A 14,296-nucleotide genomic window follows, 5' to 3' on the forward strand; every position below is an offset into this window, starting at 1 on the left:
TTTGTCACCACCTGAATTTGATGCACATAAGAAATCTTAAATTCCACTACCCCACCTTCTGACTATGACCTTCCAGCCTTCCAGTTCTCCCCTTCCTTCAGTCCTCTTTGCCCTTGGACCTGACTTCTGGTTGGCTCCTCCTTCCCTCCATTTCCCACCAGCTTCCTCACTTTCTCTCCTAGGAAGCCGGCGTCCTTGTTGCTTACCTGGGCCGCTCTTTCTTTACTACTTTGAAATCCTTTTATAACCCTAAACCTATGCCTGCATGGAGTAAAACTCAACCCCTGGGTCATCACAACCGACTGCTATCTGTGTTCACCTGGTGGAAGCCTCTGCTACGGAAGGTTCTGTGGTGGTGACATCACGGCACTGTCCTTCTACCTGCCCCTCCCCCTCAGCAAGTTTCCAAAACATTCACCCTGCTTTTCAACATTCACCTCCTCTAATTTTCAGAGGAGGACCTTACCTCTTACCTCTCTGAGAAAACCGAGGCCCTTAGATGTGAAGCACAACTTTCTACCCTCCTCCATTCACTCAGCCAACAAATATTTCTCAAACACTATTGAGATAGCGTTCTATCCCAAGCACGATGCTAGGTGCTGGGAATAAAATGAGATACATTCTCTGCCTTCATGGTGCTACTCTCTGGTGATGTTTGCACTTACCAAGAAGACTAATAAGAAGTCCAAGTATCCACTGTGCTGTGAGAAAACCCAAATTACCTGGGCACTCCAGTTGCCAGTCTCCGCGGAGCCCAGCTTTTGCATAATCTCAAGACAGACATCAGACATGTGAGGGAAGAAGCCTCCAGATGATACCACCTCCCAGCGACGTGAGTTTGAAGATTTCAAGTTCATGCCCTAGGCATTGCGGAGCAGAGACAGCTATTTTCACTGTCTAGATTGATGATCCAAAGATCCCATAAGTCTATGCCTTTACTTCTGTTACTCTTTATCCATCTGGAACACACTTCCAACTTCCTTTGCTTAGCTAGGTATTTCTTATCTTGTAAGCCTCAGTGTAGGCCTTCTCTTCCCCAGTAAGCATTCCCTAAACCCTTTGGTTGGGTTAAGTAGCCCTTCCCCAGGTTGCTTTAGCATATTTCTTCTTTAGCCATATATAGAAATTACTTATCTTTGTTCACCCAGAAATTATATGTATATCCCAGCCTGGCACAAAGACATCCATCACACGCTTAGTAGCTGAAGTGTGTAAATGTGGACTCCATTGAGTTGGCCCCAGGCAAACCTGTGATGTGTGTGTCTACTGCCCTCTACCTGCATCATAGCATCCTTCACCGCCACCCTTCTGGGGGCCCTTGCCCCAGTTCACTTCCAGGCTCACTCATCAGTGATCACTGGAATGTGACATTAGCCCAGAGCGCGGGGAGAGCTTACGGGGCAGGGGAAGCCTTCAAAAGCATCATTTGAGTCTGTGGATTTGCTGAAGTTTAATCACTTAGAACCTGATTATATACCAGGGATGTGACCTGAACTCTCACCTGTGGTCTTCCTGCCTGGAAGACAAGTGACAGCAGAGCCTTGAGAAACAGAATCATTTCGGTGTAGATGTGTCCAGGAGAGAACTGCTAAGGACAGTAAGCAAGCAAGCAGCTCGGGATTACGGGGATGGACAGGAATCTCTGTTTCTTTGATACCTGCCCCGCTTCTGGGGTGTTTGCGCCTATTTTAAGACTTCTAGCTAATGCTAGCACTTTTTGTGTATTTAATGACACCCTCACCCACATTTATACTCTAAGACACCATTCCTCTTGCTAAAGTTTATTTGGCCAGGGTGGACTCAAGCTGAGTCAGAGTCTCCCACCTCTGGGAATCTGGAATTGAGACAGTCTTCCCATGTGATAAGAACTATTTACAACAACAGCAAAGCTGGAGAGAAGCAGAAATGAGAGACAAGAAAGAGTATTGCTCCCTTGACAGTTCCAGGTGTCAGTCCTCTCCCGTCTGTCCATAGGTTCTTACAACCTCCCCCTACCCTGTATCCTTAAAATAATCCTCCCTTTCCTTTTCTGACTTTTAATCATTTGGGTTTTGTCACTTACAATCAAAGAATCCTAACTAATATGACTGTGGTTCCCAGACTGCGTGCAGAGGCGCCCTGGGGTACTACCGTGTACTCATGGGATGCTTTGTTACTCTCTTAGTTGGTTCAAGTCATTCTATTACTTCCAGTATGTATTATATGTGTGTATAATGGGTATTATCATTGTATTATTGCCCCTATGTGCTGCATGCTCTACATGGGTGAAGGATGTTTGGTGACCATTAAGGAGATGAATCAGCTTAGACAGGAGAGTATCTGAGGGACTGATGGGAAGTACTGGGGTTTGGGGCAGTCATCTGACCCTGATGGACAGGAGGGCAGGACAAGTCCAGTGGAGCAGCAGGTGGATCTGGGGGTGGGGAGCAGAGTGCTTCCCGGAGAGTTTATACATTTTGGAAAAGTGCGTTTATACTATGCCCACTGTGTGGCTGGGTGAGCAAATCCACCTGAGTGCTCATGTTATTTAAAAAGCAGAGCTCTCATCATGTTGAATTTTTGGCATGCGGCAGATTCAAATTAAAGAACTTAAAATACCAGGCAAATACTATGCTGACACTCTTGTGGTTGTGCTGGGAAAACTAAATATGTAACTAATGAAAAATTTTACACTTATAAATTAAAAGGTTAAACTTTGTTAAAATGCACCTAACAAAGACCATGGCACCGGTGGGGGGGGGGGGGGAAGGTAGCTCAGCTTTATTCATGAAAATCACTGACAAAACAATAAAAAGCCAGAACGAAAACAACATTTTTAGTTACAATATGAGCTGAACTTTTTTATATTTCTTCCGTTTAAAAAAGCGAAATGTCTGAAATCAGCATTTGGTAGGTCCTTAATCCACTTTTAAGTCTTTCCCCACCAGCATGGCAGTCACCGGGTGCATACTTGCTTTGTGCCCCTGGTAGGTTTGCACGGCTTCATGATGGGATTTGTCAAAGGCAGCAAGGTCCCTGGTGAGGGAACAAAGATGGATAATGACTGATTTTGGTAAGTAATATTTTATTTGGCAAGTATAATTTTATTATACTTGTGAAGTAAATGAAAAGATTAATGACGACTATCTGTGTCATGGTTCTATAGTTTTCAGAATTCCTGCCAAATCCATAGTCAAAATAACTTCACCAAGATATTCTTAAATTCTGTCTTGCAGCCAAGCTACAACTTGTTTCCCCTCTACCAAGCACTGCTTTAGTATACATCAAGCAACTTAGCCTTCCAACTCATTGCAGCATTTGAATCAAAAAGGTGTGCCTTTACCGGCTCATTTCTTGTTACCTGTCAATAACTTCAGGTTCTTTTGTGTCCCTGCCTACTCCCCAGTTATCTCCTACTTGCTTTTAAAGATCTTTCTGGGTACATAAGATTGTTTTCTATTTATTTCCTTCTCACCAGTGTCTAAACCGATTTGGCCCATAGTAGGTAATCCATATATGATGTTTCTAAAAAAGCTAATGAAATTACTTCAAATTTTAAATATTTAGAAGTGTTCATTCCTATTCCCAAATTATACCTACACTCTTTAACAAATTTAAAAATATTATTTTTAGATGGTGTTTTACAAAGTATTTTAGCAACAGGAAAAACATCTAAGATTGTTCTTCCCCATTCCTTTTTTTTTTTTAAGGGGGGGAGGAGCAGAGGGAGAAGGAGAGAATCCTAAGCTGATTCCATGCTGAGGGCCCAGCCGGCTGTGGGGCTCGAGCTACCGACCCTGAGATCATGACCTGAGCCGAAATTAAGAGTCAGAAGCTTAGCCCACTGAGCCACCCCATGGGGGCGTCCCCCCAACTCCTGATATAAATTCAAAGCACAGTCTGAGCTGCTTCTTACTTGAATAGGGGCCGTGTAAACTTCATTCGTCCTTGCTCAGTCGCCATTTTTAGAGCCAAAGGAATCGCTTCCTCCCATTTCGATTGAATGCAGAGCCGTAACCATCTGGAAAGTGGATTTTTAGGGGGCATGGGGTAGGAAACGAGGAGGACGGGGCAGGATATACAGGCATATCTGAAGATTACTTTTGTAATGATGAATAATCCCATTATAGTTATGCTGTACACCACTGTGTGTCTTTATTCTGAGAATCTCAAGTCCTTGTATATACAATTCAGTAATTGGAGAAGTGAAGAGGAGTTTGTTCTTGAAAAAGACCATATGTCTTAAAAGGTTTAGATTATGTCTCACACTACAGATCAGAATTAAGAAAGATTAACCACATAACAGAATTAGAGATTTCCAACTATTCCCATATCAGAGTCCACTTGGCTAGTTGCAGAAGAATGCCTATTTACCACGGGATTCCTAATTCTTTTTTTTTTTTTTGGTAAGGTAAGAGAAGCTTAGAACAAATTCTAATAAAAAGATTAATACTATCATCTTACAGTACTGCAACTATTCCTCAAAGACCACTATAATTATTTACTCAAGTGCAGTAAATTTCACAAGGATTTCTTAAAACTCCTGTATGTCTCAGACTCTGCTTTCCCTTTCTCCACCTTTTAAACTAGTTTCTACTTTCTTCCACAGAGACAAGTTAAAATGATGTACCTGAATCGTATTTCAGAATTGTTAATGGCATTCAAGTTGTACACCTCTTGCATTCGCTTTATGTGCCCCAATGGAAGAGGTGCCTAAGAGCAAAATAAAGAAGTACGATGTATCATTTCAACAGGATTCCTTGGAAGAAAGGAGCTGGAGAGAAATTCTTAGCCAGATTAAAATCCTAAATATTTTATAATATAGAAATGTCAGATAAAAAGAAAAGAAACAAATGCACACTACAATAAATTTTGTGCAAACTTATTCTGGATAAGGATGTTCTACTGGGAGCAAAGGGATAATTTAATTGGTGAGGTACATAAAGAATTAAATGAGAATTACTCTCCTCAGACTTTTTGGTATATATGAACACTAACTTTCTAACCCTTTCCAGAGTCTTTCAAGTTCTTCCTTATACCTTATAGATCTTAAATTTATTCCATTCTCCATGTTAAACCACAGTCCCTTAATTGTTTCCTCACTGATTATCCTCAGCTTTATCTTCGCTTATTTCCTCTGAAATCCCTTTTAAATGATCTCTATCCCTACAAAATAGCAGTTTTTAAACTTTTATATTACAGACCCCTTTGAAAACCTGATGAGTAAAATGGACCCTTTCCTCAGGGAAAAGAGAGATTTACTGTATAAACACAAACGTCTGTATGAAATTTCAGGGGGTTCACAGACCTCCCGTGCCCATCTTCAGCCATGCTAAAAGGGGGAGCAAGTCTGGGGAGGAAAGAAGAGCAGTTCAGTCTGGACAAGCAGGGAGGCTGAGGTGCTGCCCGGCGGGTGGCTACTGTTCTCTCCCAGAACGACTCCTCTTACAACACTCACCCCACGCTCGGGGAAGCATCTCTGCTCCGAGCGCCAGACCCTTCCCAAATCCTTTGGTCTCGGCTAGCCTCCAAGTCCGCCTTGGTAGGTCCACCGGTTAAGGTCACCTCCCAGACCCCCAGCTTTCACTAATTTTTGCCATGCCTATTCCGGAGACATCCTGTCAGGTGCTGCAGACATTTATGAAACCTCGGTGACTTGATGCCCTAAAAATGGATTCTTGCAAAGCCCCTGTTGCCTTAAATCCTAGTCGTCCTTTTGTGTTGATTCCATAGGAAACTCTGTCTAGTCTTCTCTATCCCTCTCAAGGTCCTCAGACCCAAGAGCGCCTTTCAGTGTAACAGTAAAGACCCGTCCTTCCCTCCCTCTCAAAATGCAGCCTCTGCTTGCCATTTCACATGTTCTTTTAATTACTTGGGTTTGAAACCTTAAAATCTGCTTGGACTCCTTCCTGTTAACCGCAAAATCCAGTCAGTCACAAACCCCATGCTTTCATCCTTCACCCCTGCTCATCTGGTCTGTTTCCTCCTTTCCTACTAGCTTCCCCTGCATGTCCTCCAAAAGTCCCCCAATGAATTCCACCCACGTTCCTCATGTTGATCCACTGGTGGACTTGTAGGATAACCCACCCTTTCCTCAAATGACTTTCCTGTTAAAAATGTTAGCTCCTTTCCTAGCTACTAAAACAGAACCTAAAATTCTTAGCTTAGCATTCAAGATTCATCACATCTGATGCCACTAGCCGTTCTAGAATTATCTTCATTAACTTCTGCAACACTGAGGCTTGGGACCTGAATTTCCACCTCTGCTAACACTGCTCTGGGCAAAGCAAGGCCCACTCCCACCAAACCTTTCCTTGACACTGCCAGTTGGAAGGGAGTTGTTCTTCACTGATTAAGCTTTTCTCAAATGATACCTAAAATATGCCTCCTCTTATTACCAAATTTTGTACGTGTGACCTTTCCTACTAGATTGATTATAAGCTTTTTGAGGACGTGCTATATTTCTTTCTTGCATATTTTCATATTCACAACAACACTAAACATAATGAGCATTCAACAAATGAATGAATTTTATGTTATTTTTTTCCATTAGTTTTCACATTAACTTTTTTTTTCCAAGTTGGGTTTGACATAAATGCTGCGCTTTTGTTATGCCCGTTGTAATTTCTCATGTTTTGAGCTAGTACTTACTCTCTGGAGCATCTGTGCTAAAAATTCGTTCAACTGATGAGAAGAGAGATCCTTCAGGTCTGCTGAGGTAAATGAATTTAAATCATCTTCTTTGGCCTAAAATAAATGTTACCTGGTTATTTCCATTCATGTACGATTTAAAAATATTTATTGGTCTATCTGACATAAAAGTAAAGATTAAGAAAAAGACAGAAATACAAGAATGCATAAGATGGTGAAAAATGTATTTAAGCCTTAGCTACTTTAATAGTTTTGAGATGATGTTACTATAACTTAAAAGCTGACATGACTCCTAAAATCTGTATTGCTTAAGAAAAATTAGACTATTGGGGCGCCTGGGTGGCTCAGTCGTTAAGCGGCTGCCTTCGGCTCAGGTCATGATCCCAGGGTCCTGGGATCGAGCCCCGCATCAGGCTCCCTGGTCTGCGGGAAGCCTGCTTCTCCCTCTCCCACTCCCCCTGCTTGTGTTCCCTCTTTCACTGTCTCTCTCTCTGTCAAATAAATAAATAATATCTTAAAAAAAAAAAAAGAAAAATTAGACTATTAATAGTAAAAGTGGAAGAAACTTTTGACATCCTTTGTACCATTCAAGATATACGGATTTTCAAAGTAAACATTACAAAAGCATATCAACTAATTAATAGGCCTATTTAAAAATTTGGGTAAAGGATCAAATTGCATATTCTCTTAAATATCACTAATGAAACTGATAAGACCACAAACTGATGTTTCCCTCCATCCCCACACGTTCTGTTTTTCCTACTTAATCTTGGAAATCATCTAAGAGAAAGAAAAGTCTGTCTGTACTTTTCTATTTAGGATTCACTGCCAAAAATCTTTGAGGATATGATTAAGAAATATTAAATAAAGCTTATCAAAGTAAGTATTTTAAATCTTTAAAACTAGCTTTAAATTCTTTCAAATTAGGGTTTCTTTTTTTTTTAATTATTTTTTAATTTTAATTCCAGTATGGTTAACATACAGTTATATTAGTTTCAGGTGTACAATATAATGATTCAACACTTCCATACAACACCCGGTGCTCATCGTGACAAGTACACTCCTTAATCCCCATTACCTGTTTCACCCATCCCCCTTAACACCCCCCTGTAACCATCAGTTTGTTCTCTATAGTTAAGAATCTGTTTCTTGATTTGTCTCACTCTCTCTCACTCTTTTTTTCCTTTGCTCATTTGTTTTGTTTCTTCTATTCCACATGAGTGAAATCATATGGTATTTGTCTTTCTCTCACTGACTTATTTCACTTAGCATTATTCTCTAGCTCCATCCATGTCCTTTCAAATGACAAGATTTCATTCTTTTTTATGGCTGACAATAGTCCATTATAGATATATACCATTAGAGATATTCCTATCCATTCATCTATCGATGGACACTTGGGCTGCTTCCATAGTTTGACTACTGTAAATAATGCTGGTATAAACATAGGGGTGCATGTATCCCTCTGAATTAGTGTTTTTGTATTTTTTGGGTAAATACCCAGCAGTGTGATTACTGGATCATAGGGTATTTCTATTTTTAACTTTTTGAGGAACCTCCCTCCTGGCTTCTACATAAACTAGGGTTTCTCTTAAGTTGAAAAGAAATATATGCAATGTTTAAAAAAAATCAAATAGGGCCAAATGAAAAATTCCTTTTTTTTGCTCCCTGTCTCCAAGTCCTATTCCTCAGTAACTAATAGTTCCTTGTATATCCTTCCAGAAAATTTAATGTATAAATATATAACCTAGTAAAGAAACATTATTTTACACCTTCCTCCCCTTTCTATCTCACTGTGAAACCATACCTTAGTATTAAAACTTACAGATCTCATTCTCTGCTCAGAAACACGCAGATTTAAACTGTCTATTAAGGATATATCATAAGTGGTAAAAACATGAAAAGCAATGGAACAATAAGCCAAAGGTCAAGGTGATGGTTACCCTGATGGGAAGGCAAGGTGGGTAGTGAGGAGCATGAGGCGGGGAGGGGTGTTCCAACGGTACTGGTGAGGTTTTATTTCTTAGGTTAGCGGTGGGTACATAGGCATTTGTTTTACAGTTGATTTTTACACCTTCAAACAGGTGATGTACATTTTTTTCATCTGCTTTTATTTAATATTTAAGAAAAACAACTGAGCCATCAAATGAGGCAACGAGAGGACTTGCTGTAATCACTAGTGGTTCCACAGACCACGAGTCCTCAGTCTGTCCCCGACACTGCCCGTTCCTGTTAATACTGAACTATTTATAATCGTCCGCCTTGGCTGCTGAGCCTAAAGGAGTATCTAAGCAGAAATCAGGAGCAGAAGCAGTTTTACCGGGTGGGCTGCACTACATTTTTCAAATGAAAACAGAGGTCCTAATACATCACACTGTTGTTAAAAGATCCCGTTTCCCTTTGATCTCTCTTAGGCTTTTCTCCATGACATGTCTGTGAACTACACAAAACATCGATTCAAGACACGGGTAGAAGAGCTGAAGCATGATCTGTGGCAAGAGGTATTACCGGATTTCCCTCCCTGCATAGACAGAATGATTTAGTGTACATAACGAAACCCCTCTTCTAACCATAACTTAAGACCTCTGGTCCCTGTCATTACGACACTGAACACAGGAAGCCCCCCAGTCCAGGCCAAGTACTGACAGCAGACGTGCAGACATGCACAGCTAGCCTGGGGGTGGGGAGCTGCCTAGATATTTTCTACCCCCTCAAAAAGATCCTGACCTAGATCTAAAGAGTTAGTAATAGTCTAACTTTGTTATGATGTTATGAGAATCTTCAGAAAGATGTCTATATTTTATTTTAAAGGATGGTGTCTTTTCCCTGGGGTTTCTGGTTCCATTTTCCTGATGTGACTTACTCCTGATTTGTTTTTCTTTCTTCTTCTGGCTGTCAGAGGGTTCCCTCAAAACCTGGAGCTTTCTATGCCTCTTTCTTCTTCTCCACATTTGATCGGTTTTCAAGGTCTTAACTAGCTATTTAAAATTAAACCTCAAAAATCTTTAAACTCTTTTATTTCCTCCTGCACTGTTCTAGTTCAAACCCCTCAAGCCTTCCGATCTGAGCTACTATCTCATCCGAACCGCTAGCTGGCCTTCTTACTGACTCTAACTTTCTCATCTCAGCTGAGCCTATATATTACACAGCTTGACTAAGGGTCCCAATAAACAGCTCTAGTCATTTCGTTTGCAATTCAAAAACCTTCAGGGATCCACTGCTGTTTACAGATTACGGGTTACAGTCCTTTGCTTGACAATCAAGAGCCTCTGTAATAGGGAACTAATTTATCTTTCCAACTTTGTTTTCCCTCTACTAATCCATGTATTTATCCAACAGTGGATAAATGTAGATGGCCCTGGGCATATAGAGGTGAATAAAAACAATTTCTGCTCTCAAGGGGCTTATGGCCTGGTGAAAGAAACAGATGCAAACAGTGCAGTAAAAAAATACAAATATAGTAAAAGCTTCCTTAAAATGAGCTCCACTAAAACCACTCATTAGATTAACTGATACTCTCCACCCTCTCGTTATGTAAAATGAATGGACTCATGTCCAGGGCACACCCTATGCTCAGAGTGGGTGGGCCACCCCGAGTACCTGTGCTCTTCTCCTCCCCTCTGTTGATTTATGTGTTAACCACATCAGCTAGAATTGTCTCCAAATGTGTTGATGTCAGTTGTAGTTGTAATCAGGAAATCTCGTTGAATAATAGGCAAACTGATCAAAGCAGAGTGCCAAGAAAAAGAAATTTCTATAAATATTAAGTTTATTGCTCTGAAAAATCTAAGTCAACTTTAACTTAAAAACTGCTGTACAAAAGAATGTTGCTACCGAATTTGTAGACAAGGTGCTTGTAAAAAGATGGGAATAACAACAGAAAAATCTAGAAGGGATACACATTGCTTTGCAAGTGTATTTAAATTCTATTTCCACTTTAAAGAAACTAAAATTAGAAGTTATAGGTTCATTAAGAATTTAGTTTATGCACTTGACATACAGCTTTGGCCCCATAGTCAAAGTTTGAGTAATTTATGTTTTCAATTAAAATAAAGTGTCTTCCTTATGATCAATTTTTATGACACCCTGCTTTAACCAATTTTAACCAATTTTTTTCAGTTAGCTGACTGGTTAATTGAACTGGCTGACTTATTTGTTCCAATCTGATAAGAGTACTTTAATGATAGCACAAAAAAAGCCAGAAATGGTGTGATGGGGCTGTTTACAGGATTCTATGGGAGGTAAGGAAGAAAAAGCCTTACTTAGCCTGGGATGAGGAGAGAACGAAGGTGGGAGGAAGCAGAGCGGGCAGACTGTAGAAGGCATGAAGGAATGGAATAACACTATCTTCATGAAACTTGATGGAACTTAATGGAAGTCAGTGTGGCGATGGCCCCAGGTCAGAAGGGGGGAGGAGGGTTGAGAGATGAACCAGAAGAATAGGCTCTAAGCTCTAACCAGATTGAACTCACCTCTCCATCTAGGCTCCATGTTTTGTTGCTGCTTTAAAAAAAAAAACTGTTTGAACTCTGTCCCTCCCACCCAGAATGTCTTCCTCTACCTCCTCCATGCCCAAACCATCCTCAGTCCTAGCTGAAATGCCCTCTTCTAGACAAAGCTCTCCTCCATGCTGCAGCCAACCTCAATGCACTCCCCCACCCCCCCAGGTGGAAGTATTGGTTCTTTCTGGTGACCTCTCGTTACTTCATCTGTGTCTTTTTCATGCTGCTCATCACTTACTGTTATTTATCACTAAACTTTAGAAACAAGTGTCAAAAGGCAACATCTAAATTTGTTGAAGATAACAGGATGAAGGATAGCAAAATAGGCTACCCCAAATATGCCTCTTTAGTATACTGATTATTTTAGCTGCAGGCTCTTGAAAAACAGGAAAGGCAAGGAGAGGTTTTCTCTGAACTGCACTCATCTGCCTAAAGACAGATCTTCCAAAAGGAACCCAATTGTCCTAGATCCCCTCCCCTGGGAGTTTCATCAGTCAGGCAAGATTGACTCTGATCACAGGAAAGGAAAAAAAAAACCTGACATCACACCCAGACGAACTTTGTCCCACACTATCATACCTCCTATCTATTCTTCTAAGGGCCCATTTATCTTTCCTAAAAATCCTTTATTTTCCCCTAAAAGGCCTTCTCTTTCCCTACTGAAATGGTATTTAATCCTGAATTCTGGGCCACCTCTGAGTTACTCATTTTTCCGCTGGCCTCTCCCCTGTATGCATGAGATAGACACATTAATACATTTGTTTTTCTCCTGGTAATCTGCCTTTTATTACAGAGGTCTCAGCTGAGAACTCAGAGGGTAGAGGGAAAATTACTTTTCTTCCCCTACAAGGATTATTCCTACATTTTCTGTTATTTTTCATGAAAGCATTCCCCAGGGCACATCTGCATTCTGGTTTCTCTAAGGGTTATATTTCAGGATAGACACAAAGAAGCTCTTCTTTAGGAGGTTCCACAGATGTCAACAACTAACACCGACCGACAGAGCAGAAGGGCCTCCGTTCTTCCCTAACAGCTGCACCAGCGCTCACCTAACACCCTTTGAGATTGACCTGGGATGGGGAAGGGCTGTATCTGAAGCAGCGTCTTACAAATGACTGATGAGGAAAAGAAGCAAGAGAAAACGCAAGTATTTCTGCATACCTTTTTTAAGACTTGAAAAGAAGCAAGAAAATGAGAACTAACACCACCAATATCTATTTGCTCCCCCAGCCAAACTTAACTTTACACATTGAGGGCTGGTATGCCACCACTTCGGACAAACTTGGCTTATGAATGACCTTTCCAAATACGTGAGTTTGTGAGTAAAGTACCCTCCCGCTCCCGTCCCTGCCACCTCCTTCCTGAGTAGAGACATGTTTGTACAATTCAAAAAGGAGTCAAAATCACACGTTAGTACTCACAGTCATCCACCGTTGACTTAAGGCAATGCAAGCATTTGTCAGCGTCATATCATAACTGCAAAGATGAAAAAATACTAGAGATTAAATTTCATAAAAATGTACCTGCTTTTCCATAAATGCAATGTTGAAGTTACAGAACATACTTAACTTTCAAAGTTCTTTTTTTTTTTTTTTTTAAAGACTTTATGTATTCGTTTGAGAGAAAGAGCAAAAGAGAGCCCGAGGGAGACAGCATGAGAGTAGGGAGGGGCAGAAGCAGACTCCACCCTGAGCAGGGAGCCCGATGCAGGGCTCGATCCCAGGACCCTGAGTTCATGACCTGAGCCGAAGGCAGACGGTCAACCGACCGAGCCACCCAGGCGCCCCTCAACGTTCTTTTTAAATAAAGCCCGGGGGGCACCTGGGTAGCTCAGTCGTTTGTCTGCCTTAGGCTCAGGTCATGATCCCAGAGTCCTGGGATCCAGTCCCACATCGGGCTCCCTGCTCCGTAGGGAATCTGCTTCTCCCTCTCCCTCTGCCCGTACCTCTACTCATGCTCTCTCTCTCGCTCACTCTCTCTCTCTCAAATAAAAATCTGGAAAGAAAGAAAGAAAAGAAAAGAGAAAGAGAAAGAAAGAAAGGAAAGAAAGAAAAAGAAAAAGAAAAAGAAAGAAGGAAGAAAGAAAGAAAGAAAGAAAAAGAGAGAAAGAAAGAAAGGTAGAAAGATAGATAGATAAAGAACTCCAGAGTGCTGGAAATAGGAAATCTTCTACCTGACTTAAATATACTGGTGTCATCTGAGAACTTGGAAATCCAAGTGGATACCAAATTAATGAAACACCTGATTATCCTCCGGAGAGAATGCCTCACCATCTCAGCAAAGATGGTCAAAAGCTTCAGTAGCATCCGCTGAAGGCGCTGGGACTCAGGTGGGCACATTTAGGGTCTGCTGTGTGGCAGGCACATTTCTAGGTGCTCATGACAACACAAAGTCCCTGCTTTTGTGGATTTTACATTCTGTTGTTCCAACTATCTAATCTTCCAACTTTGTAAACCATCCAACAAATCTGCGAATGCCTACGTGGCAGGCACGGTCCTAGACACCAGGGAAATGATGGTGTCACGGGAGACCCTTGGGAGACTCCGAAATCATGTGATGATTTTGTTCCTCTCTTTTCAGAAAAGGGTGGAAATAACAAACTCTGACCATTAAAGCCAAGCAAACTGCACTAAAATCTGTGTGTTCTCAACTTAGAAAATAAATCCTCTGTTTTGCAACAACAACGGAAGAAACTGTATAAGGTGCAAAAATTCTTGCAAAACATCCCTCTTTGTCCATAAATGATGCTTGCTTGCTGTGAAATGTTTCTATTAGAGAACAGTGGGTTCCTGCCCCTGTGGGCCTAAATGAAATGAGTTTTGATTAGAAGTTACCTCTGAACCTCTGAAAGACAGTTTGTGCTCTAGGGGAGATTATAAAGGAGTTAAAGCAGCGTCCTCCTTTGAAGTAGCTGCCAGTTAATCTTCGTGAAGTAGCCAGGCTGTGGACTGAAGAGAAAGCCTTTTGTTTGTCCCGGAGACCAAATGGGATCAGAGGTGGTACATTGCTCAGGCAGTAAATCACCTTCAACTAGAACATTCCTTAGCACTGATTTTGTAAGGAACAATAGGACAATACAAAACCTCTGCTGATCTCTTTCTGGGTGTCCTGAAACTTCCTTCTCATTGTCATGAAAAGAACTAGGTAAGGATTAGCCCAGGAAA

At 41.2% G+C, this 14,296-nt stretch overlaps 1 protein-coding gene across 2 annotated transcripts in view; it reads right to left on the minus strand.

The window, feature by feature from the left end:
• Positions 1–2,738: 2,738 nt before the first annotated feature.
• Positions 2,739–14,296, minus strand: part of LTA4H (leukotriene A4 hydrolase) — a 32,704-nt gene continuing 21,146 nt past the window's right edge. The window contains exons 15-19 of one of the 2 annotated variants that reach the window (XM_036085846.2): positions 12,554–12,608; positions 6,631–6,726; positions 4,610–4,692; positions 3,896–4,000; positions 2,739–3,015 (exon numbers count right to left, since the gene is read on the minus strand). In XM_036085846.2, coding sequence (XP_035941739.1) covers positions 2,898–3,015; positions 3,896–4,000; positions 4,610–4,692; positions 6,631–6,726; positions 12,554–12,608 — 457 coding nt within the window. In that variant the 3' untranslated portion in view covers positions 2,739–2,897. The remainder of the gene's footprint in view (positions 3,016–3,895; positions 4,001–4,609; positions 4,693–6,630; positions 6,727–12,553; positions 12,609–14,296) is intronic. The other variant, XM_036085847.2, reaches the window with a different exon arrangement.

This window comes from Halichoerus grypus, chromosome 6 (assembly GCF_964656455.1).
Source record: "Halichoerus grypus chromosome 6, mHalGry1.hap1.1, whole genome shotgun sequence".
NCBI classification, from domain to species: domain Eukaryota; kingdom Metazoa; phylum Chordata; class Mammalia; order Carnivora; family Phocidae; genus Halichoerus; species Halichoerus grypus.